Genomic DNA, 24,198 nt, shown 5'->3' on the forward strand with positions numbered 1-24,198 from the left:
TTCTCTTGAGGCAAACTTGTAAGAAAGAGATGAATCAGAGGAAGTGAAGTGAGTAACAGCAGGGAACCAGACGAAGTGGAGTGTATAGCCCCTGGTTGAGAGCTGAACATGCAGGCAGTCAAGCTGCCTCGGTGTAGCCAGCTGTTTCACACTTACCCCTAATCTTCACGCGGGCTCATTTAGCAACTGGCTGCCGTGATTCAGTTTTCTTAAACAGGGTCATTGCATCAAAAGGCCAAGGAAACCGTATGCCCCTGGGAGGCCCTAAATATAGAGGACAAACTGTGCAGCACATCTGGTAAAACGGTAGCGTGTCGAGAGAAAATGCAGGAATAGAAACGCCGAACCTTTATACTCTACTGGAAGCTTGCTGTATTTCAGTAATGAGACAGTTCATTTAAACCTTCCTCTGGTCTAGCTCCTCTAATGGACAACATGAGCTGCTTGATAAACCAAAACTATAGGTCTTTATACGACCAATGACATAACAATTTTCCACTTCACCTCAGCCCATCCTAAATTAGCACAGCCTTTAGGAGGTTCTCTTTTTTTTTCATTCTGCACAGAGTTTGCATGTTCTCCCTGTACATGTAAGGGTTCTCTCTCTGGGTACTGCAGGTACCTCCAGTAGTTCGAAAGCATGGCTGGTAGGTGACATGATCTCTCTAAATTGCACTTTCGTGTGTGTGTGTGTGTGTGTGTGCGTGTGCGTGTGTGTGTGTGTGTGTGTGTGTGTGTGTGTGTGTGTGTGTGTGTGTGTGTATGTGGGCGCTTGGTTGCTTGTCCTGTGTGTCTCTGTGTTGCCCTGTGATGGACCGGCAACCTGTCCAGGGTGTACCTCGCCTCCCGCCCAACAACCGCTGGAGATGGGCACCAGCCCACGCATGGCCCTGCACGGATTAGCAGGTATAGACAGTGGATGGTTATTAATGTTTTAGGGAGTAGTTTATTGTTCTATGATAAGCTGAGTTCACTGACATTACTGTTGGGAAAACAGTAATGTCAGTGATTTTTCCAACTTTTCCATTGACAACAAGAAAAAGTCTCCTTTTAACATTTCACTATGCATGAATTTGATAATAACAACCACTTCCTAGACAAGATTCTTGCTCTGGTATGTAACATAGCACAATCCTGTAAAGAAGTGTAACTTTTCCAACGAGATACAATAAATATCACAATTTGCTAATTTTTCCTATCCCTAGAACTTTTTTTTAACTTCTTGTTATGTTACAGCCACACACTTCAGGTGCGACAAATTAACGCAACACAGTGCAATAAACTAACAGGCAGCACAAAGAAAACGTTTATCAAAGAAATACTCAAGAGGCCAATGGTAACTTTGGTAGTGTAGCATATATACTGTGATGAAGATGCTACTGAAGTGTGATTATTATTGGGCTAAGTATCAAAAGAGGTAAACTCAACTATAGGAGGAACTGGAATTTGTGTTTAATGTAACCCTGACACAGTATTGTATGAAAGAAAAGGGAAATATATTCAGCTGAGCAAAAGGAAAAAAAAATATTTATATAATTTACAGTGCGTGAAATCACAAAAAATAATCACTTCGGTCCATAATCCATAAACACTAAAGGGTATGGATCCAGGTCTAAGAAAAAAATCAAAGAGTTGTTGAAGATGCTGATGGCAGCGGGCAGGATAGATCTTCTGTAGTGGTCTATCTTACAGCGGTTCTGAAAAAGCCTCTGACTAAAAACACTCTGTTGCTGTACAACAATTTGATGAAGTGGATGGTCAGGGTAGTCCGTGACCTTCTTCATTTTATGAGGAATCCTTCTTTGCACAATCATCTCTAGAGGTTCAATGAGAACCCAGAACAGAGCCAGCCTTCTTAATTAGGTTGTTGAGCTTTTTGAAGTCGCTGCATCTGATGTTGCAACCCCAAGAGATGATAGCACAAGAGATCACACTCTCCACAGCAGACAGAATATATGCAGCATCTTGCTGCAAATACTAAAGGACCTAAGCTTCCTCAAGAAATGCAGTCTGCTCCTTCCTTTTCTTGTAGATGGCTTCACAGTTGCATCTTCAGTCCAGTCTGCTGTCCATGTGAACACCATTGTGTGTTTTTTCTCTTCCACCACCTCCACTTCTTCTGCCTTTATGACGATTGGTGTTGGACCTATTACTGTTTCTCCTCAAATCAGAATCCGAACCAGCTTTGATTGCCAGGTATGTGTGCACATACCAATAATTTGACTCTGGTTTGTACAATACTCACAATGTGCTTACTTTTACAATACTACAATAACACAACAGTTCAGGTCTAAAAGTCAAACACAGTATGCAGAACACATGAACACACTATAAACAAGCAGGAAAATTGAGGCAGTAATGCAATGGTGCAATGAGCAGAGTGCAAAGGAGTAAATGCAGAAGTAAATATTATTTCCATTGTTGGTGTTATTATATCCATGACAAAGGTGGAAGTGATGTACAGGTGCACATCCAGATATAAACATATATGTCCACAGTGTGATGAGTGCAGAGAATGGGATAGCTTTCTGAGCTGGCACAGAAAGTACATCCTCTGCTGGGCCTTCTTGATGATGGTGACAGTGTTGAGTTCTTGCTTTAGGCCTGATAGGTTGTGGATCCCAGAAACTTGACGTTTTCCACAGCAGACAAGCTTGTGATCAACTGATAGGTGAAGGCTGACACCATAAATTGGGTGGATTTGGTACTAACAGGATCCTTAAATACATCCCTGGAGCATCAAGGTATTGGCGAATGTAGTGCAGTCCCAGGTTGACTGCATCATCCACTGTTAGCTCTGTAGACAAACTGTGTGGGGGTCCAGGAAGGGTCTTGTGACGTCCTTCAGATGGGCCAGCACCGGTCTTTCAAAGCACTTCATCGCTACAAATGTAAGAGCGGCAGGTTTGTAATCGTTTATTCCAGAGATGGAGGTCCAGGATTATTGCAGGGCATTCCATGCAGTCAGTACAGTCAAAGTAGGCCTGTTTGACTCGTTGGTCCATCTTTTCACACTAAAATCAATAAATAAATAAAATAAATTTGAGTAGGTCGTCTGGAAGGGTTCTTCTTTGTTGAAGCATTCCATCTCTTGTCCAAGAGACTTCTTCAGTCCAAGTAGTTACAGGTGACCTTTGCCTTGGAAGCAGTATCTTTGCATAGTGGATCAACAAGTTTAACGGTGAAAATCAAAACTGGTTGCTCACATACAAAAGAGGACCATCAGCCTAACAACTGATCATTAGTACTCTGAGGCTGCTTATTGTTCCCAGAGGGCTGAGTCATATTTGCAATAACAGGACCTGGATGCCTGTGTTATGTGTAATTTCTCCTTCTCCCTGGCTCCTGAGTTTGTAGGGACATTGTCAGCTTGTCAGAGTCATGATGACTCCAAAAGTGGCTCCAGGGGGTGATGGAAAAGTACTGGTCTTTGTCAGTGGGTTTGTGGTACATGTCAGACAGAGACGTCACAGTTCAGAAAAGCCAACCTGCCGTTTTTTTTTACAACCTCTTGTGTAAATGTTATACATTTATCCACGGAGCTGATTTGATCAGTGAAACGTTAGACTTCCTGCAGGTCTCATCAACATACCTGCACCAATGGCCTGGTGATGTCCATGAAAAGGATGCTAAACCGCCTTTTTCTACCTCCTCCGTGTACAGGTTTGCAACAGTAGGAGAAACTGGTGATCCCAAAGCCCACCCACGTTTCTGCCTATAATATTGCCCCCACATGAAGTAGTTTCAGGAGTTGGCACAGTTGATCTATGGAAAGAGTGGATCTGCTGCTAAGGGTGCTGTCCGATTTTAATCTTGCAGACTGGCGACCTGTCCAGGGTGTACCCCGCCTCTCGCCCAGTGAACGCTGGAAATAGGCACCAGCACCCCCCGTGACCCCATGAGGGACTAAGCGGGTCAGAAAATGGATGGATGGATGGATAATGCTGGAATGTGGTCTGATCTAGACGTGTTGTTAATTTTTGTTAGATGTACTCTTTTTTTCCCTCTAAAGCGTAAATGGTGCAGTTCATCTGTCTCATTCGTTCATTCAGCAGCCCTTTTCCTCGCTGTTTGGACAATCTCCCAAACCAGTTTGAAGTAATCCTGGCCAAAGTGGTTCAAAATGTCCTGATGCATCATTTTTTTATTGAGATGCATCTGGACAGATCTTCTCACACCCTTAACAGGTTTAGCAGTTTTAAATTTGTGCCTTTGTATGTGGGGTTCAGATAAATAGTAAGGCTCCACGGGAGACAGAGCGGCAGGTATCCTTTAATGTGGTGTAGAACGGTTGCAGTATGTCTAAGGTTGTTGTCTAGTTTTTTGGGGGTTTTTTTGCACTAGTGGCCTGCAAGAGCTACGGTAGAATGGTTTGGATAAAATATGACCAAAGTCCAGCTCTAGATCTAATAGAGAATATGTGATAAAACTTGAAAATGATGTACAGAAAGGCTCTTCATCCAATCAGACTGAATCTGCAAAGCTAAATGTCCATAAAATGGTTCTCATGACTTAAGGGGTCTGAAGTGCTCTTTTCAGGTTTTTATTTGTTAAAAGTTTTGAAAACCATGCATCATTACCTTTACACTCCGCAATAATGCGGGACGTTAGAATACAACTAATAAGTTACATTTAGTGCCATGGCTGTTTTGTGCATAACCAAAAGACAGACAGCAACTCGGGAGAAAAAAGAAAGGATTAAATTCTAACAAAGGAAACTCATAGGATGCAGAAGACAAAGAGAACAAGAAATAAAGCATTGGCAGAAAATGAGGAGTGTACAGGAAATATAGGACAATTTAAGAGAATACAAATCAGAACAGTGGAATGATCCAGTGAGAAACAATGATAACTGATAAGCATATATACTGAACTGGACAAATGGAGAATCACATTGAATGCAGGAGAATACATCAGGAGATAATGTGAAGTAGTACAAGGAGACTGAAGAAGAGAGACAAATTAATAGTATACACAGAAACAATCTAACCAAGACTACCAATCTGGCAGAGATGGAACTGAAATAATATCCAATGTAAAAAAAAAAAAACACACAACACAAGAATAAACTAAGAAACTATAGAAAAGAAGAAAAAAACTAAACAGAAAAGCATGAGCTGTTACGGGCAGACTAAAATGAACTTACACACAAAAATAATATTACCAGAATGATTATGAGAAAATGTTCAAATGTTCATGTTGCCTTTGCAAGACATTGAAAGAAACGTGAATATTTTTATTTGCAAAATAATCAATTTGCTTCTTTTCATCTCCACTCATATTCCTGACCTTCTCTTTTACCAAAACACAATCCATTCTGTTTTTGGCTGAATGATTCCCATCAACAATTTTGAAATGTAGGATTAAACAGCATCCTATTTAGATTGAGCTTTGCATTAAAAATCAAAATTATTATTAAAAATCTATTTATCATTCTCGCCCATTGACAGCCGGAGATTAGTACCAGCACCACTAGCGACCCCAATAGGGATAAGCGTGTCGGAAGATGGATGGATGCATGGATGGATCTATTTATTATCCAATTCAGGGGTATGAGAGGGTTGGGCCATTTCCAAGCATCATTATTGAAAAGGTGCGGTGAGGAAAATACTTTTTGTGTGTAAATCACAGGGCAACACAGAGACTCCTGCCTACAAAAGCCAGAGTCCCCAGTAAAAGCCCACTAATACACAAGGAGAAACAGCAGATTCCACATAGAAAGAACTTGGTCAACATTTGAACCCAAGTCCTGAAAGCTATGATGCGGTATGATGATGTAGATCCTGTCTTTTTAAATCAGCACAGTTGATGTATACAGTGGTCAGCCAGACGAGGGCAGTATAATACAGCTTTAGGATTATTACTCTTTTTTCACACAGTATGCTGATACAGAGGACACCCCTGCCTGGAGTGAACATAGCAATCAGATCAAACGCTGCATTAAAACATCCCAAAATAACCACTTGCTTCACAAATCACTTTGCAGAAAAAAAAAAAATCAGTGAGATGAATGCAGTTTGTGCCCACTGAATGCTACTGCCGGAACCAGTTCCCCCGGGTGTTGTCGCCCAGTAGGTGATTCATTCTTCTTTAACAGGGAAGGTGGCCAAATGGGAGCGCTGCAGCACCGCGGTTGGTGCTTTTTTAAAAATGATCCTGCTTCTCAATTCAGCCATCACTCTTTGATTTTTTTTTTCTTTCCATCACTGAGCCTTTACGAGCTGACATAACATCTCTCTGCCAGAGAACGAACAATTATCTGCAGTAAAACCCAAAGAGCACCGGTGAATGAGTGAACGTTGTTATTTTTTTGGTCAGCTGCGAACACATTGCTCCCTGAGAATGTAGAATTCGAGTGGGTCTCTGCTGCAGGCTCATATACATACAGTAGACAGAAAAAGTAATTGAGAGTACACGGAGCATCCCAACTCCTACGTATCTATGAGATGCAGCACTGATGAATAAATAATGGCTGTTCCTTTCAAGTGCACCTTTGAACAGAGATGAAGTTTTAACCCGATGAAACCTGGAGACAGTTGCAGCCCCCCCCCCCCCAGACTATAAACCTATTCAGGCCTCATAGACTTTGCCTTTGTCTTTCAACGCCCCCACCCCGATTTCTCTCTGCCATAATGCCCCCCCTCTGGCTCTACTTTCATCAGCGTGAACTATCGGTGAGATGCAAACACAAAGACGTGCACGCATACGTGGCAGACACCCCCACGCTTTTGAAGAGCAAGCTCAGGAGCCCTGGGGGGGGGGCCGAAAAGCCGAAGACAGCGGCACCTGCAGCAGCTCATTTATTTGTGTCCCCCTGAACAGATTTGTCATATTAGAAAGTGATGTATGACACTAAAAGAGTTAAACAGCCCAGTCAAATTTTGGCTGCGTCTAATAAAAACAGCTGAACTGTGTTGCACACGCGCCGACATTGACAAGTAGCAGCCATTCAGATGAGCGGCTGAATCATATATCAGCGTTACGTTCAGTGTGAGCTTCGACCTGGCCTCCCAATTCTCCGTCGCAAATCCTATCAAAGCCGCGAGGAGAAGGTCCCTGAGTGGAAAAAAGGTCTGATGTATGGCTCCATTTCCCTTTGTGTCCTCACATTATAGTAGAAGAACAAGTTTCGAAACATGTTTTCAGATGATTTTTGGTAGGAGATTATGTACAAGCATTCATTGTAAAATATGTTGCTTTTTATATACAAAGAAAAAAAACTGTTTAATTTACTTTTAAGTTGAGTATTTTTGAGTGACCCTTGTACCAGGCCCGTATTAAGACAATGTGGTGCCCCTGGGCACTATACCTCAAATGCCCCCCCCCCCCCCCCCCCCCTTACCCGTGCTGTCCTCCGGTCAAAAACATCAGACATAATCAAGGGGATTTCTGTAATGTAATTTACTATTTACTAACTTATACAACTACATGTAGGCATATGAGCAGTGAGCAATATTCAAATATCTCATTTTAAAATGTTGAAATCAAAAACATCTTGATTTATTTATCATTTATTATTATTGCGACATCAGTGTTCACAAATCGAATAATGCATGGTCTTTCAACAATTTCAAGTAAATAATATAACAATTTATGAAAAATATATTTTTAAAGCATGTGTCATGTGGTGCCCCCCCATGGTTGGTGCCTCTGGGCACTGACCCACTGGCCCTTATGGATAATCCGGCCCTGCCTTGTACAATATTGATTTGTAGTTTTTTGTTTATATTTTATTTCCCCTGATTGTTTGGATGATATTTCTATTAATTTTATTTTTAATTATTAATTATTATTTTTAATTATTAATTATTAATTATATTTTATTTTTATTTGAGTGCTTTCGTTTTCTCATATGTACAGGTGGGAGATAGGTTTTTTCTTTTTTTCCAGCTGAAATTGCTTTATAAGCAAATCACATCATTCTAAAAATTATTATAATGATTATTATTATTTATATTGATGATGATAATGATACTAGGTTTATTTGAGCTTCAAGGAACCTATACACAATAATCAGCAAGCAGAATGATCACAGTTTGGCGTATCATGGAGATGTTCTCACTGGAGAGTCAGGCTGACAGCTTCTAAAAATAACTCAAACTCTGCGTTTTCCAATAAATCAATCTATATTTTCACATCCTTTCAATTTTGTTCAGTTTTAAGGTCTTGGCTTTAAATCCCATCACTCTGGGATGCCTTCTATAATTTGCATGCATTAGTTCTCTGGCAGTCCTCTGGCTCCGCCTAACTGACGTAAAACATGCATGTTAGACCTAAAGAAAAAATAAATCCTGCATTAAAATCCATTCCCAGGCGAAAGCTATCAGTGGACTGAATAGCAGTGGAAAGTGTTAAACGTCCTTTTTTTTTCACCACAAAGTGGACATCGTTTCAAAAGCTGTAAACCTGTTTAGTGTATATTTGTATGCAGTAATGGAGCCACTGGGCTGTTTGGTAACCATGTCATTACTTTTTCTTTTAGCATATTTTTAGAGCATATTTTTATGCTTCCTACATTTTTGTCTCGTTCATTTGACTGTGCAAGATGTGCGTTTTGTGAATGTGGGTATTTATAATTTCCTTTACTTTGACATCGCTGACAGTTTACATGTAGTAGAGTGGGGGATTAAAAGTTTTTATTTTGGGTATAGATGCCGCTGTGCATTACTACCTTTCTTAAATTAGCCACTCCGTAACAAGATTTTCCCTAACACATGAGTACAGATGAAGCTATTCTTACACTTATTCATTCTTTTATTAGGGTAACTGACCACAAAACATTCCCCTTAGCAGTGCATAAATTGTTGTCTGTTTTGCATGTTTCTGTGTCGCCCTGTAATGGAATGGTGACCTATCCAGGGTGTACTTCACTTCTTGCCCATCATCCACTGGAGAAAGGCACCAGCCACCAGTAGCCCTGCAAGGGTTAAGCAGGTACGACAGATTGATGGATGGATGGACGGACGGATGAATAGTTTATCCTTGTTTTAGGATGAGGAGGTGTGGACAGGGTATCATTTCAGATCTGCACTGTGTCACTTTCAGCAGCCTCCTTGTAAACATATCCATAGATGTGTTTGGTTACAAAGTAATGATACAACAAAATTCAATATATTGCATGACGGTGTATAAAATGGCTGCTAACAGAGTTTTGAGCTGGTGGTGTCCTTGATGGTGGAAATTCATAGATGCAATGTCTCTGCTCTCAGCTGTATTTTTCTATGGTAGGCTATTTCAGACTTTGGCTTCTAGTGTCCTTTCTGTTTTAGATGCTTTTCTGCTCCAACACGCCTGAATTGAATGAGCGGGTCATTCCCGAGCTCACGCAGAGCTTGGAGACAGGCTGAAAAGATAATTCACCCATGTGAGTTAAATCCTGGCACCCGAGATAACATCTTGATGCTCAGACACTTTACAGGATTCACCTGCTGAGGCCTGAATTGCAACACATAATCGGGATCAAATTTATCCGCTCCAATTGTAAGATTTGGACTGAAACAATAAGAAAGGGATGAGATAATAGGAGACAGCTGTGGAGGTGTTCATTGCCAGACAAAAAAAAAAGGATATTACAAAACCAGGTAAGTGTCTTAGTGCAGAAACACAGTGCCCCCAAGGAGCTGAGTTGTCCACCTAATTTTTAGATTGAGTCTCTTTTGAGAATATCTTCACCATTCTTCAAATGGTGACTGCTCTGACTACAGGCAAGACACTAAGTGCTTGCAACTACACTTATCCCTTTCCAAGACACCTAGGCTCCATCTGAATACCCAAATAGAGCGAGGACTCTTTAGCCAAAGCAGAAGTGTGTCAGAAGTCGCCATGATAAGTGCTGTCTGAATAGTGCAATCAGTAAGGACGGAGGTGGAAAGGTGGCCTGTATGCTCCCTCCCGCGGCTAGTTTCGCCTAGGAACGTCCCTTACCGGAGGTAAGAACCCTTTATGTAACCCACAATTCTTTGTGTGACATGACGAATCAGCACTTTTTAGTTCACTCTCAGAAGGCTGTAGTCCAGGATTTGACTAGAATCATCCGTGTGCGTTTCCATCATGTAATGACGTCGAAGTTAAAGGCTGTCCAAATTCGGGACAGCGGTCTGAAGCTCCTTTACTCCCCATGACAGAGTTCTGACTGGTAACCCCATGAAAGGTCAAGGAGTAGGTGCTAGGAGCAGGAACTAAGAGCTGTTATTAAGGATATTCAAATGGAGCCCTAGATTTCAACAAGCAATGGCTCATCATGCCTCTGCAAAGGTGCATCACTGAATGCAGATGAGGGGAATTCAGAGATTTGACTCAGGTGTGTTGAAGCAGGGACACATCCAAAACTTGGATTTCTGTGTTGCTCACCATTGCTGTTGCCGTCTTTCCATATTAGGTAGTCTCTTTGTGTTTAGTCTCTTATTTCTTGTGGTCTCCTCTGTGCATTTTGGTTTATTCTGTTTGTTACTGTTAGGATTTTTTTCCCCCTTTGATTTTGTAGATCCTTTTGTCTCTGGTTCAGTGTTCAGTGTGTTGCGTGTATAAATCTTCTTTTCTCGATTTCCTGCGCTAAACATTCCCCTGATTATAGTCACCTGGTTCCCGTGTCACTGATAACATCTCTATATTCAAGCTCCTTGGTTTTCATTGTTTACTGCTCATTTCTTCTATTACGCTGCCCTGGTTCCACCTCCCTCCCGTATGTTTGTTCCACTCAGTTCTGTTATTAAATTCTGTTTCAGTGCACCATGTGGCTCCCGTGCTCCTGTCGGCAATTTTCTCCTGCGTCAACCGCACAAACCATGACATTGATTTATTTTGGTAATTCAATTCAAACTCATAATGTAGATTCATTTGTCACACAGTGATGTCGCAAGCGTTTTTTAATTTTATTTTGGTGATCACGGATTAGAGTTAAGCTAAATTCAAAATAGTTTATTTACTGAAAATCTGAGCAGTAAAACAGAGTCTGTAGTACAGAAATGTGATGGCCTATACAATCATAAAGAAGCCTGATGACAGGGCAGTTGTCAGGAAGACTATTGACACAGAGGTCGGTGCTAAACAATTCATACAAGTTAATGAAAGGTTGAGTGGAAGGAAAAAATGTGCTAAAAAAGGAGCACAGGAAATGGGGGGTAATGTTGGGAGGGTCTTCAATCCTGTTTAAGAGTTTGGGGAGATTCACACGTTATGGACTTTACCTTGAGTCAGCGTTTCAAGAGCAACCTCTCACAGATGTATCAGAGGCAGACAAGCTACCACAGCCAACACTGCAGATGAGCTAAAGGACACTAATAAAGTAGCCTGAGCTTCTGACTGATCATCTCCCCTGATGCAGCAATTCATGCAAAATGAGTCTTGACCAAGTGCTGAGCGCACAGACATGCATTTTAGTAGGCCTTGTTTGATCAAACTAATTTCTTATTTGTGTTATTAAATATTCAATATTTATGAGCACCATAACAATAAAGCTTGGAATATACAGCTGTGTGTAAATATTCTCTATAAAATATACTGTTTAAATACCATTTCTTTTTTTGTTGTTTTTTACAAATGTTGTAATTGACATAGTCGCAGCTGTATAGGCCTATCGGGAACTTTAATTCCGTTTCCCTCTACTTCTGGTGGGACCCGCTTCTTTTAGGGCTTGCAGAGTTTCGTCCCAGTGCACTTTTAAAATTAGGCTGAAAGCAGACGAACTCAAACCCCCCCACACAGCCCCCCCCCCCCCCCAGCAGTCTCCCTTTCTCTCCTGCCTGTGTGTCTCTCTCCCCCTCTCCCTCTCCCTGCTCCTTGCCTGCGTGCTGAAGTGGAGATCGCCAGTGCGCACCGCGGCAGCGCTACACCGCCTCACTTTACGGACTTTCGCAACGCCAAGGAGCGTCTGCAGGCGCCCCGGATATACAGGAGGGGAAAGAAGTGGACAGCGCCTGTCCGAGTGGACCTTTGAGAGGCGGAGGGGACGGCCGGAAGGGCGGACGGAGCGGAGCGCAGCGCAGAGCAGCGCAGCGCACCATGGCCTCAAAGGAGAACTCATCGCCCGGGTTTGTCAACGTGAGCAGGGAAATCACAGGTAAGTTTACCAGGAGAACAGCGCGTCGAGACATTATTTACAATAAACCAAGCTACGCAGGGGAACGTGGTCCCATTTTTCTCCTCTCCTGAGCCGCTTCTCTCTGAATGGGATTCAAAATGAGTTTAAGACCACATGCGGGCGCTGGAAACATCTCTCAGGGCAAAGCAAAAGCAAATAAATAAACAGCCACGCTTGCGTCGAAATGTAATCCCATCGAGCTCTGTGCGCGAGTGCTCACTTCGGCACTGATTTGTTCTTAAAAAAAATAAAAAAATCTACCCTGTAACTGGAAGCGCGCATTGGGTCCGTTTCATCTGAGAGTTATTTTTAAGCCTTATTAAGTGCGTGTGGAGCGCGTCGTTGCGCTTTAATCAAGTTTCTTCTTCTTTTTTTTATATCTCTCTGCGTGTGCGTGGGAGTTGAGATGTGGCCGACCGGCAGCTGTTTGCGTGCACCATGCAGTGCGCCGCACAAAGCGCATCAACATGTTAAGGCGATGGGACTTGAGGGAAGGTGTGTCTCTCACTGTTGATTATCCTGATGCGGCGAGTTAAGTCCCGCTGTTTACCAGATCAACCTTGTCAGGCCCCTTCTGTCTAGGCACCAGGCGGCATTTGGTTCATTAACACAACTGCTAGAGGAAGACAAGATAGAGACGAAGTGGTGTTGGTAGGGAGGGGAGAATTTCTATTTTTATAGAAAACCTTGAGAAGTCCTGCTTTCAGTTAGGTAAAAGCCATAGGGCTACAGAACATGTGAAGGAAGGTTTTTAGGTCAGCTGTGATCAAAACCGAAACTTAAACACTGTGTGACATCATTCTGTAGGGATGGCTTTTCTTCAGAAGGAACATATAAGACCAAAATTAAACTTTTTGGCCTACATGCAAATTATATGATAGAAAACCAACACTAAAACTCATACCATCCCCATGGTGAAATATGGTGGAAGGGGCATCATGCTGTTTGGATGATTTCCTCCAGAGGGGACATGGGAGATGGTCAGAGTCAATAGGAAGATGAGTTGATCTTAAAACGGAAAATCTTGGAACACAAGCTTTTAGAGCAGAGGTCAGTGATCACTGCAGTCCAAAGGACTGTTTTTGCTTTTACGCCCAACTACAATTTCTCTAGAGTCAGAAATCCTGTTTGACCCTTAAAAGAGCGCTAACACTTAAAAAAAAAAAAAAAAACACTATAAGAAATGTCCCTGTATTGTGAAAGTAGCAATTTTGGTTTTCTTTTTTTACATACAACTTTTAAATTTAGGGTAAAAAGTGCTATATTTTTGACACCCACTGGTTCATTTCAACATTTGCCAAACTATTACAAAAAAACAAAAAAATAACTGCATAAATCATGGTGTCATTCGTTTTGTTGTGGAAATTCTATGCAATAATCTTGCAGCTAAAAGACACACAACCAATTTTGAAATGTACTTATTACATTTTAAGTTAAATATTATTTAATTTCTTTCTCAGTCATGCCCTCACAATTGTCCCACGTGTAAAATCAGTTATCCTCTACTCTATAGGCTGGATTAGTAAATGAGAGAGTGATTCAGGTTGTATTCTCTGGGCCGGAGTGTGATGCCGTGCATGCTCTTGTTCACCTGCCTACTTTGTTGAGTCTCTGCCATAATCCAAGAGAACACGGGTTAACTTCAATATTTAGAACTTTCTTACCTCAGGAGACATCACGCCTCTAAACAAAAGACCTGTGCAGTCACAGCGGCATATGCTTTTCCTCTTCTCCCATGCACGTGCACAATACTGATGTCATTTCAGCTTTTCACTAGAGGGGGCAGACATCTGCAAAAATACTGGAACTCACACTATGCTCCTTTAAACAGATTAGGTTAAATTCAATCTAATTTTGATATCAGTTTAGCTACTGATTTATTTCCCCAAATAATTTAGCTTTATTTAATAAACAACGGGATATTTGCATATATTCAAAATTTCCAATGTAGAATCATTTTCTTTAATATAGTTAAAACACACATACAGTTGAGATAAATCTGCACTGAATATAGTTCCTCACCAGCTGTCCTTAGTGCACACGAACAAGTTTTGGCCATGAAGAAGATTCCTTCTGTCACAAGAAACACATAAATTGTACTGAAAAAAATAAACTTTTTAAGTTTAAAAAAAATGTTAAAGCATAAAATGTTACTGAATTAATAATATGTTTGAAATATTTACCAAGAAAGTCTCATTTAAACCTTTTTGTTCATTAGCAAGAAGTGCCTTAGGATTACAAAACTTAGGCTTACTAGCATGTTTGGCTATTGTATTAGTGCTGTCACTAAGCTAGTCTAGCCAAAACGTTACAGATAAAAAAGGCTGGTTGATGCTTGATGCATCTGCAAGATCTGCATGGCCATATTTCGTAATTTGACTACCATTCCCCTCTGCTTGGCAAAGTTTCTGCTCCGCACACCTAGGAAATTCCTATAGGCGGGCAGTCTAGTGCTGAAATGCAAGGAGGACGAGCAAGAGCTCCTTCTGGTGGAGGTTTGTAAATATAGACATCTATATGATTTGGCCCATAAAAATCACAGTGATCAACAAATGAACAATTTCTGGAGAAATATCGTCGTCACTCTTGGAAGAAAAGAAGAGGCTGTAAAACGATGGAAACAACTGTGTTCTCTACTTTTACGTGTAATAGCACAACGCTGCCCTCTGGAGGCTAGGAGAATAGCGCTACTACGGAGGAAAATACGCACAGAGCATAAGTGTTGCAGACGTTGTGTCCTCATATCTCATTTCCGTGCGGAGCGTACATGCGTCAAGCATAAAGCAACTTTTAGGAGCAGCCTATATTTATGCTAAGCAGGGAAATCTGAACGTTTTCACTGACGATGACAGCTAACAATGTGTCATGCATTACCAACTGGGTTGCAAAAGTTAGATTTCAGTTCTGTCAGTAAACTAGCTAACACAGAAACATTCTTAATCCCAAGCCTTCAATTTGAAAATTTTAAGATTTTACTAAAGGCTTGTTCACGCGGCAAAATTTTTAACCCAATTTTTGCCCCGATCTTTCCCTTCTGAAAGGCGGCAACTATCAGAGTGGCTCTAAGACAATCTTAAGAGATATTCCTGCCGTGTGTGGCACGTTAGAAGTGATCAGGTCCGCTCGGTCGAACGTCAGGTCTGCTCCGACCTCAAATCGGGGATATTCAACATGTTGGATTATCTTGCCCCAATATCCTAAAGTGTTGTGTGTGGTGTTCCCAGAGGATAAGCGAGCCCACAGGCTGTTGAATGTGACGTATAACCAATCAGAAGTGAGGTGAGGGAAACCCAGAGAGAGAGAGACAGAGAAACAGCTCACCTCCATATCAGTGTATCAAACGTAGAGCCCCCCCGTCCACTCTGTCTCCGCTCCTTTAACCAATGTTTTTTTTCTTTTTGTGATGTTTTTTCTCTGTTAAAATTAGTCCACAGACTATCACCATAATTCTTTCTTGTAATCCATGTTTATTTACTCAGAACTCATGTTTGATCTAGAGAAGTTTTGCAAGATTTCCCGTCTGACATCTGAAAGTTTCCGGTTAAAATCTGTTTGTGCGTGGTGTGTTGTGCTCGCCATCTGACCGGACACCACACGCTTTACGAGAAAACCTGTTATATGTCCAATTCTTTATTGTTACGTGGGGTTTCTCTCAGGCTATTCTAAAATCCTGCCGTGTGAACCAGGCTTGAGTTAAAAGATTTATTCATCATTCAACTCATGTGAACATATCAGCCTTCTATCCTACTTGACCAACAATTTAATTTCAAATGCTCTTGGCAGAAGCCAATTTAATTTGGTTTGAAAAAAGTCCCTTTTAGAATTGTATGATTGTTAAAGATTCCATTTATATTAGATATAACAAGCATAAATATACCTTTAATAATTTCAATGGCCATTATGTGTTTTCCTCAAGTTAATTTTTAAAGTGTAGATCAAGCAGTTAGAAAGTCAATAAAGTGAGCAGGAAAATGTCATGGGCTGACATTCTTTTGCTTCTTCCCTTCCTGCTCCCACTGCCCCTCTTTACACCTTTGGGAGCAGATGCTGCGGTCAGCCTGGCAGGCCACAGGGTGCTGCATAGTAAGTTAAATGGTTTAAGTGATTGGGAACTGTCCCAGCCTAATGCCAATAACTCCCATGTTTGTCTTCAGCTGATCCCTCCTTTCAATCCACCAGCGAGCTCCCTGTACCCACCCCATCCCCGCCTCATCCTTCCCGCATCTGCCGCTGCTCGATCAAGCGTGACAGCCAGCTTCCACTGCTGTTACTGGACGGGGAGAATTGCAATCTGACGGGAGAGTTTGGGAGACTGACACAATGGAGTGTCGTGACACAGCATGAGTCGCTGCCTCTCCATCTGCTAAGCTCCATGAGTGCACATTTACAGTGGTGGGCTTGGATGAAATGTGGGCCGCGAGTATATCTCACAGCTTGGCGGCATATGTGCCGGTTTGTCGTCAGAGGATATAGGTTGATATCACGCTTGTGTAATAGCAGCACATACTATGCTGAATATAAGACGCGAACGGGGGAAGCCTCAAGTGCAGTTAAGTGAGTTATAGCACGGTTGACCATTTTGGGGTGGTGTGACTCTCTTGGTTGTACAGTGCCTTTCAAAAGTACTCAGACCCCTTAATCTGGGGATGTTTGGCCTGGAGGACATTTGTGGCCCTTGGAATGATGTTGTGAGGCACCCGGCCTGCCATTCTTGTCGCTGAGAATAGCCTATGACCATAGACGCAAAATATTTCAGAAATTATTTGCCTTTTCTTTAAAAAGGCAAAGGTGAGAGATCCATTTATGTTTGAGATTTAACATGAATTACAGATCAATTTTCTACAAAAATCTGACTACCTTCTCTCATTAAAATCCTGCATGTTTAGTTTCTTATTGAGCATGTAAAAAAAAAACTGAAAAAAAATAAAAAAAAAATCACGATGATATTGTTTTTTTTGTGGTTTTATTTAAGAAACAAGTTTGGCGGCTCGCTAGTAATTTCCACTTTACAATGTTGGCTCACATGGGAAAAAGTTTGGACACCACTGTCTTAAAGTTTTTTTTTATATTTTGCCACATTGCAACTGTAGACTTTAATGTATAAAGTAAAGCAGCCTAGTATTCCGTGTGTATTAAGTGAAGTATGAAATAAAGTAGTGCATAAGTGTGAAGGGGTAGGAAAATCATACATGGTTTATGTTGTTTTTTTCCCAAACAAGAAGGACAAGTGTGTGGATTTATGTTAAGCACCACCCTACTGCCCTTAAATAAACTGTAGTGCAGCAAAATGCCTTCAGGAGTCTTCTAATTAAGATGTGATCTTGGTGTAAATACTGCAACAGTAAATACGCCTGTTCTTAGTTTGTTTGAAAACCTAATTGAACAAACAGCATCCTGAAGTCCAAAGGATACAGCAGGCAGCTCAGGGAGGAAGTTGTGGAGAAGTTTAAAGTTGGGTTAGGTTATGAACCAATAGGCCTTGATTTGAACAACTCACAAAGCTTTGTTCAATACATAATCTGAAAACAGACATAGTATGTCACAGTTGCAAACGTAACAAGACATGGCTTCCAAGCTAAAATTATCATGCCAAGGAGGCAGACCCTTAGAGAAGCAGTCATGAGGCCCATGTTATCTTTGGAGGAGATGCAGAGAGACCAGGGCTAAGCTATGAGAATCTCTTAAACAATTGCTTGTCATGTACTCTACAAATCTGGCACAGATGCCGAGACACGGCCATCCACTTCAACTCAAAGGGAAGGCGAGGACGGTATTAATCACAGTAGCAGCTAGGAGGGCTAGGATGATTTTTGGAGGAGCTGCAGAGATTCACAGATTGTGCGGGAGAATATCTCTGCCAAGAGTTCCTCCCACTCCACAAATAGAACATTTGAAAGAGTGGCCAAAAACAAAACAAAAAAAAGGTTGTTGAAAGAAAAATATAGTTCCTCCTGTTTGCTGCAGGCCTTTCTCCATGCAGGGGACACATCAAGCATGTGGAAGAAGGTCCTCTGGCAAAATTAAACCAAAAATGAACTTTTTTGTTGAAAATCCAAAATGAAGATTAAGCTAAATCCAGAGCATTTCTGGTAGAAAACCCGTTGGTGGAGGTTCACCTTCCATCAGAACACAGTCCCTAATCATGCAGAATGAACTACATTGGAATGGTTTAGATTAAGGAATATTAATGTGTTGGTATTCAAAGTTGGTAAAGACCTCTCAAAACCTGCAGCTCTAATTGCAGCAGAATGGTTTTTTTTTATCAAGTGTTGGCTCAAGAGGGCTGATTAAAAAAAGTACACCATGCTTCTCAGATATTTATCAAGAAAAAAAATGAGAAAACAACACATTCTTTTCCCTCCACTGCACAATTATGCACAATTAGATGTCACAGAAAATACCAGTAAAACACGCAGAAGAACATTGTAGGTTTTGCATGTGGCTGTCCTCAACATTAGCTTCTCTACAACTGTTCTCTTGTCTTTGACTGTACGTTCCTTTATGGTTTCCTTCAACTGAACTCTCCGTCCGTCTTCACCTTAGATCGAAATCAGAGAGACAAAGTTTAGTTTAGGCTGCAGAATCACTGATCAACTGATCAATAGTCCTGTGATGGTGTCCTACATCCCAGTTTTGCTATTCGGATGCTCAGCACAAGGGGATAAAAAGCAAAACCAAACACCGAGTGGGTTGTTTTTGCAGTCTGTAGTTATTAATCTGCCCATCTGATTGTTTGATGTGCTCATGGACAGCTTCTACATCACCTCAACCTAGCAACGGCACGCTCAAAATTCATTTTTCTTTTTATCTTGTTCATCTATCAAAAACATTCTTAGTGTAGAATGTATAACTGATTGTTTGTGAGAGCTGTTAACTGTGAAGCTAAAGGCGTATGAGTTACAACTATTTAGAGGGAAAGACCCAATGTGCTGAATCTGCACTTGTGCTGATGCTGAACTCATAATGCTGGTGTGGCTTTAGCAATGAATTTAACCATATTAAATAGTACTTATCCGTCAGCATACATCTTTATACGGTTTTTATCAATTTAAATGGCTAAATTGGGGTCCGGTGCAAAAGGTGGGATCAGAAATGTTTTCAAGAAATTAGCTTTTTCACTCACTATGTTTCACTTAATTAATTTTAGTAGTAGGTTGCCAGGATATCCGGGATAACGGCAGCCTCTTTAGCACAGTATTGTTACAATCAATACTTACTAGGCTACTCACTCTAAATATATAAGCCCCAATATAACCGGGGGAGCCCTGTCCTGTTTTATTCAATAGCTGTTACAGCAGTCAGAAAAAGAAAAATGGAACATTCTGGTTTCTTAATATGCAGTGTTGCTAAGAGGTTTACATGCAACCATCATAGGCAGATATGTAAGTCATTTGTTGTTTTTTTTTATGATTGATTTTAACCATTTCTTTCAGTGGGGGGGGGGGATGTACAACAGCTTCAATCAACTGTAGAAATTAACTATATAAACTAAAATTTCAACAAATTCAACTGTGTCAGCACACCCGTTTTAGCTTATGATATCATTTTGGATACTTGACCACTCGCAGAATTAGTGAATTGCATTTTAATTAGCTTTTAAGCATACTCACTATGTTAGTCATTAAGGTCAGTGCGAGAGGACCAATTCAGAACCTTAATGTTAGCATGCTTCACCAGTTTGCTGTGTTTGGAATAATTGCCCCGTTGCTACATCCAGTTGTGTCCAAGTTTCAATCATCATCTAGATGTTGACTTGAGCGGACGTTTCTGAGTTTGGCACTTATCGTTTTCCTTCCTTGCTATATCCAGTTTGTGGAGTGCAGTGTTGTTTGGGCTGAATGATACCAGCAAAAGATGTGATATGCGATTATATTGGTAAATGTTACGATACCAATATAGCTTAAGATAAACACAGGAAAAAAAGCGTTAACTTTGGGACCATCGCATTCATCATTTCCATCTCAAACACAAGCGTTTAATGAAACGGTAGCATCTTTCAGACTTGTGATGTTTTGACAATGAAACAGTTTAGCAGTATTTGATCAACTTTATTGCACTGCAGAAGCTTCTCTGCGATATGCTATCTGTAATATTGCGATAACGATACATTTGTGATACATTGGGCAGCTCTAACTAGCACCACAGATAGTGAAACAGCTGCCCATGATACTGCACATCACCATGCCAGACAAGTTTTAGTTTTTTTTTTGTTTGACAGCTTCACCTCAACTCTTCCAAACATTCCACTCATCGGATTGCAAAAGGCATATTTGTTTCCTCTGACCATAAAACCTTTCTTTAGCAGAAATTTGGCTTGTCGATGTGAGCAGCTGTAACTTTTTGTCAGGCTGAAAAGAATCAATTTTGGAGCAGGGGCTTCTCTCTTGGTTCACTCTTTCTTAGTCCAGGTTGACAGTAACACTGGTGCTCCAGCAGTTTCCAGTTAATTTGAAGCTCAAGTGTTTCAGTGGTTTATGGCTTGCTACAGAATGTGCTAACTATTTTCTTTTCTTCTTGGCCTGACACATTTAATAAGATGAAAATCTTACGCCGCTGGGTTTTCTTACAAAACAAGGGTCCCAAACATATATGTTAACTGGTTTTGGGACAGATAATGCAGGCTAGCATCGAGTTTTGGATATGATCCTGAACTATATTGGAACTAAACTGATCTAATGAATCATTAAAGTCGCCAAATAATTATGGTATCCATGCCCATGAAGATTGAATCTAAACCTGTGACCAGAACTTGTCACCAGAGTGATAGGTTTGTAGGGACAAGACTCAGTAACGGCAAATCAGGGAGCAGGAGATAAGACAATAGTGATATTTGGTAAACAGAGTTTTGTCTTGAGCCAATATTGATTATCGTTAAAGATTGTCCTTATTTATACAGGCTGTTACGCTAATTTATCTCCTGCCTGTTTATTTATATTTATATAGTTATATTTCCTTTTGTAAAACAATTTAGCTGTCTTTAAATGAATTCATTAGAGCTTTTTTCTGTTTCAATACGTAATGAATATTCTTTTGATTAATATTCTTATATTTCTTTCCAATTTCCTCCTAGAGAGCATCAGGAAGGTGCTGGACAAACAGCCCATTAAGTTTGTGCGAGCCATCAAGCAAGAGACGAGGAGCGGAAAATCAGAGGACAGAATCCTGGTGAGAGCTGCCGCTATCTTCCGCCAAAAAACCGCGTGCAAATATTCTTGTGACACACCAGGAAGGAACTTTGGTAGTTAAACCGTGAAACCGACTCTACGTTTAAGGTGACTCTGGTCTGGAGCAAGGCAGTCGGGCCGAACCACAGCAAATCGAAGGAGTTGTAAGAAGTCACAGATTATGCTTTGCGAGACGTCGAACAGACGTGTTGATAAATCAGGCTTAGGACAGATGCCGGCTAAGCAGAGTAAAGCGGACACCGTGCCATGGCCTATTGAGTCCTTTCAGAGAGTTTATTAGATGTGGCAGGATGGCCTTAATGCCACAGGCAGTAGTGGTGTGTGTGTGTGTGTGTGTGTGTGTGTGTGGGGGTAGGTTTGTGTCTGAGCGTGTAAGCCCAGACGCCGAGTGCATGCGTGGCATTTATTTTGTTTGTTTTAAAGCGAGGAAAGTGCTTGTGTCTCTGAGTGGACGCCTGTGGGTATGTGGGCAGCCCGCGATGTGCTGAAGGAACTTGTCAGAGCCAAGGCCACCGCTGTTTATGAGAAAGCGACAATTAGTCAGCCACATTAGTGACCGATCACTTACTCACATGGTGTCGTTATGCACAGGAGTGAGCTCATTACCTCCCCCTGAAGACAACGACGCACGCATGCTGACAAGTGAATCAGTTCTTCTCCCCGGGTTTTTATCTGTATTATTTGTCCTCCGATCTGACATATATTTTACTGCTCTAAACTCCTCCCCCCCCCTCTTATTTTTCTCATCTTGTTGCTTCTCCCTCCCTCTTCATCTGTCCATCTCAATTATTCTCCTCCCTGTCATCTCCCCCCTTCCACCACCATGCCAGTCCCCTCTTACTTTCTCTGCCTCTCCCCCTTTCCCCCTCCTTTTTCCTCCATCCTCCCACAAACCTGTTAAAGGGTATTGAGCTCCTTTTACCATCCGAAGCAATTCAATTAGGTCTTTGCCTTACAGGGTTTTTTATTTATTTTTTTATTATCCAAATAAACTCTGGCTGCTTCTACTGCTACAGATGCTTTTAAGAGAAGAGAGGATGAAAAACACATGGATATTTCTGTATTCAGCTTAGCTTGTTGTCAAGGTCTTTCTCTCTCTTAAATGTAATCTTTTTGCTCTAATGAATTTTTGCTCTGACTGTATGAAGGATGAATAAACTGACTTGTAAATGGACCGGTTCACTCGGTCTGTGCTGTGCACCAAATATCCGAAGCCTTGAAAATGTCACACATGGGGAAAGGAACGAGTGTTTGTCTTAAATACAGTGTTTTGCAAACGTGTTCATAACCTTTTAATACTTGTCACATCACAACCACAAACCTCGGTGTAATATTTTAGGACCAACACGATGTATCACATTATTGGAATGTTAAAAGAAAAACTAACAAACATTTTTATTTAGTCGTATTCGCTCGCATATCCCAAAAATAATTCTTTTGCAACCCAGTTCCTTCAGAAGTCAGAGTTCACCTGTGTGAAATCTAATGTCCGTATAAAGCTAACCTCTCTGTGAAGGCCTCAGAGGCTTTTTATAGAGAACATTAGGGAACAAAAATCATCATGTCATCCATGGAACACTGCCGACAGGTCATGGGGTAAGTCGTGGTGAAGTTTAAAGCAGAGATAGGTTATAAAACAACATCCAAAACTTGAAACATCTCATTTTCAATGCATCATCTGAAAGCAGAAAGAGTATGGCACCACTGCAAACCTATCAAAACGCGGCACTGGATCTAAACTGTCAGGTTTAGATCCAGTTTAAGACAGCCTTAATCTGAGAATTAGTCAAGAGACCAAATTCACCATCCACAAATCTGGTGTTTATGGAAGAATGGAAAGAAGAAAGCCATTATTGGAAGAAAGTCACAAGAAGTTCCTGTTGGAGTTTACCGCAAGCCCCTTAGGGTAGTCGTCCCCAACCCCAGGTACCAGACCTCACAGCAAGAACTGATATTATTTCTGTTTAATTTATTATGCAATTTAATTCCTAGGTTAGTCTATGGCTTACTTTTGACGCATGTCAAAATGCATGTCTGGGTCGCATCGACAAATGCACTAATAGCATCGTATTTTGTGGCTAACCATATTGCTAAGAATAAGAAACCATTCAGTATTGATGATGAATTGATCCTGAACCAACAACGTTTCCCTGCTTACAAAGTTGAACCAACAAAGTTTTCCCTGCTTACGTACTTTTAAGGCTGTGCAACAACAGCCTTAAAAGTACGTAAGGATTGTTGCAATGATAAAAAGTAAAATTACAGAGTAGACTGGACATACCGTATTTTTAGACTATAAGGCACACTAAAATTCTTAAATCTTATAATTCAATGCACCTTATATATGATTAAAATTGTGCTTACTGACTAATATTATGTGGTACAATGCGCTCAAAAATCTGTTAAAAAGTGTAAGTACGCTGCTCCGCTCAGTGGATGTTCAGAGCATTACGGTACACGGTGTCACTACCTGATTGGACCCCTGAGCAGTCCACAAGACTGCCTGACTGTAATGTTTAAAATAGAAGTGCATTCATGTAAAGGCCCCCACATACTCGGGCATAGTTCACTCCGCGGAGGTCCGCGCAAGCTAGTGGCGTACTCAAGGTGGACTCTGCGCATGCAGGTACGTGTCACACTATAAACTTCTTGGAGGCAAGAAGTCTTTACATAAATCTGTTTTATATGTGACACCGAGCTTGATAAACTAAGTTGCTCCAAGCAGGCGGTCGCAAGGACACATAGCATCTCAGTCCCTCTCTGTTCTCACTGACAGGTGGGAGCCTGCTGGAAAAGAAACAGCTCTAGCTTCTCAGCTAGCTAATCATACATTTTACCATCCGTTCTGTCGCTTTGTCCCACTGCCAGAAAGTGTGGGAATTGTAGGAATTTGCCACAAGAAATGTAGACATTAGTAAGCTTGACTATAAAGGG

At 41.2% G+C, this 24,198-nt stretch overlaps 1 protein-coding gene across 8 annotated transcripts in view; it reads left to right on the plus strand.

Annotated features, from left to right (window-relative positions):
* Positions 1-11,755: 11,755 nt before the first annotated feature.
* The window catches only part of carmil3 (capping protein regulator and myosin 1 linker 3), a 136,183-nt gene continuing 123,740 nt past the window's right edge, over positions 11,756-24,198 (plus strand). For 5 of the 8 annotated variants that reach the window (XM_036138019.1, XM_036138020.1, XM_036138021.1 and 2 more), the window contains exons 1-2: positions 11,758-12,058; positions 21,150-21,244. In XM_036138019.1, the coding sequence (XP_035993912.1) occupies positions 12,001-12,058; positions 21,150-21,244 (153 nt within the window). In that variant the 5' untranslated portion in view covers positions 11,758-12,000. Of the gene's footprint in view, positions 12,059-21,149; positions 21,245-24,198 lie in introns of all 8 variants that reach the window. The other 3 variants (XM_036138017.1, XM_021310251.2, XM_036138018.1) reach the window with 2 other exon arrangements.

Source organism: Fundulus heteroclitus, chromosome 6 (assembly GCF_011125445.2).
Source record: "Fundulus heteroclitus isolate FHET01 chromosome 6, MU-UCD_Fhet_4.1, whole genome shotgun sequence".
Lineage (NCBI taxonomy): Eukaryota > Metazoa > Chordata > Actinopteri > Cyprinodontiformes > Fundulidae > Fundulus > Fundulus heteroclitus.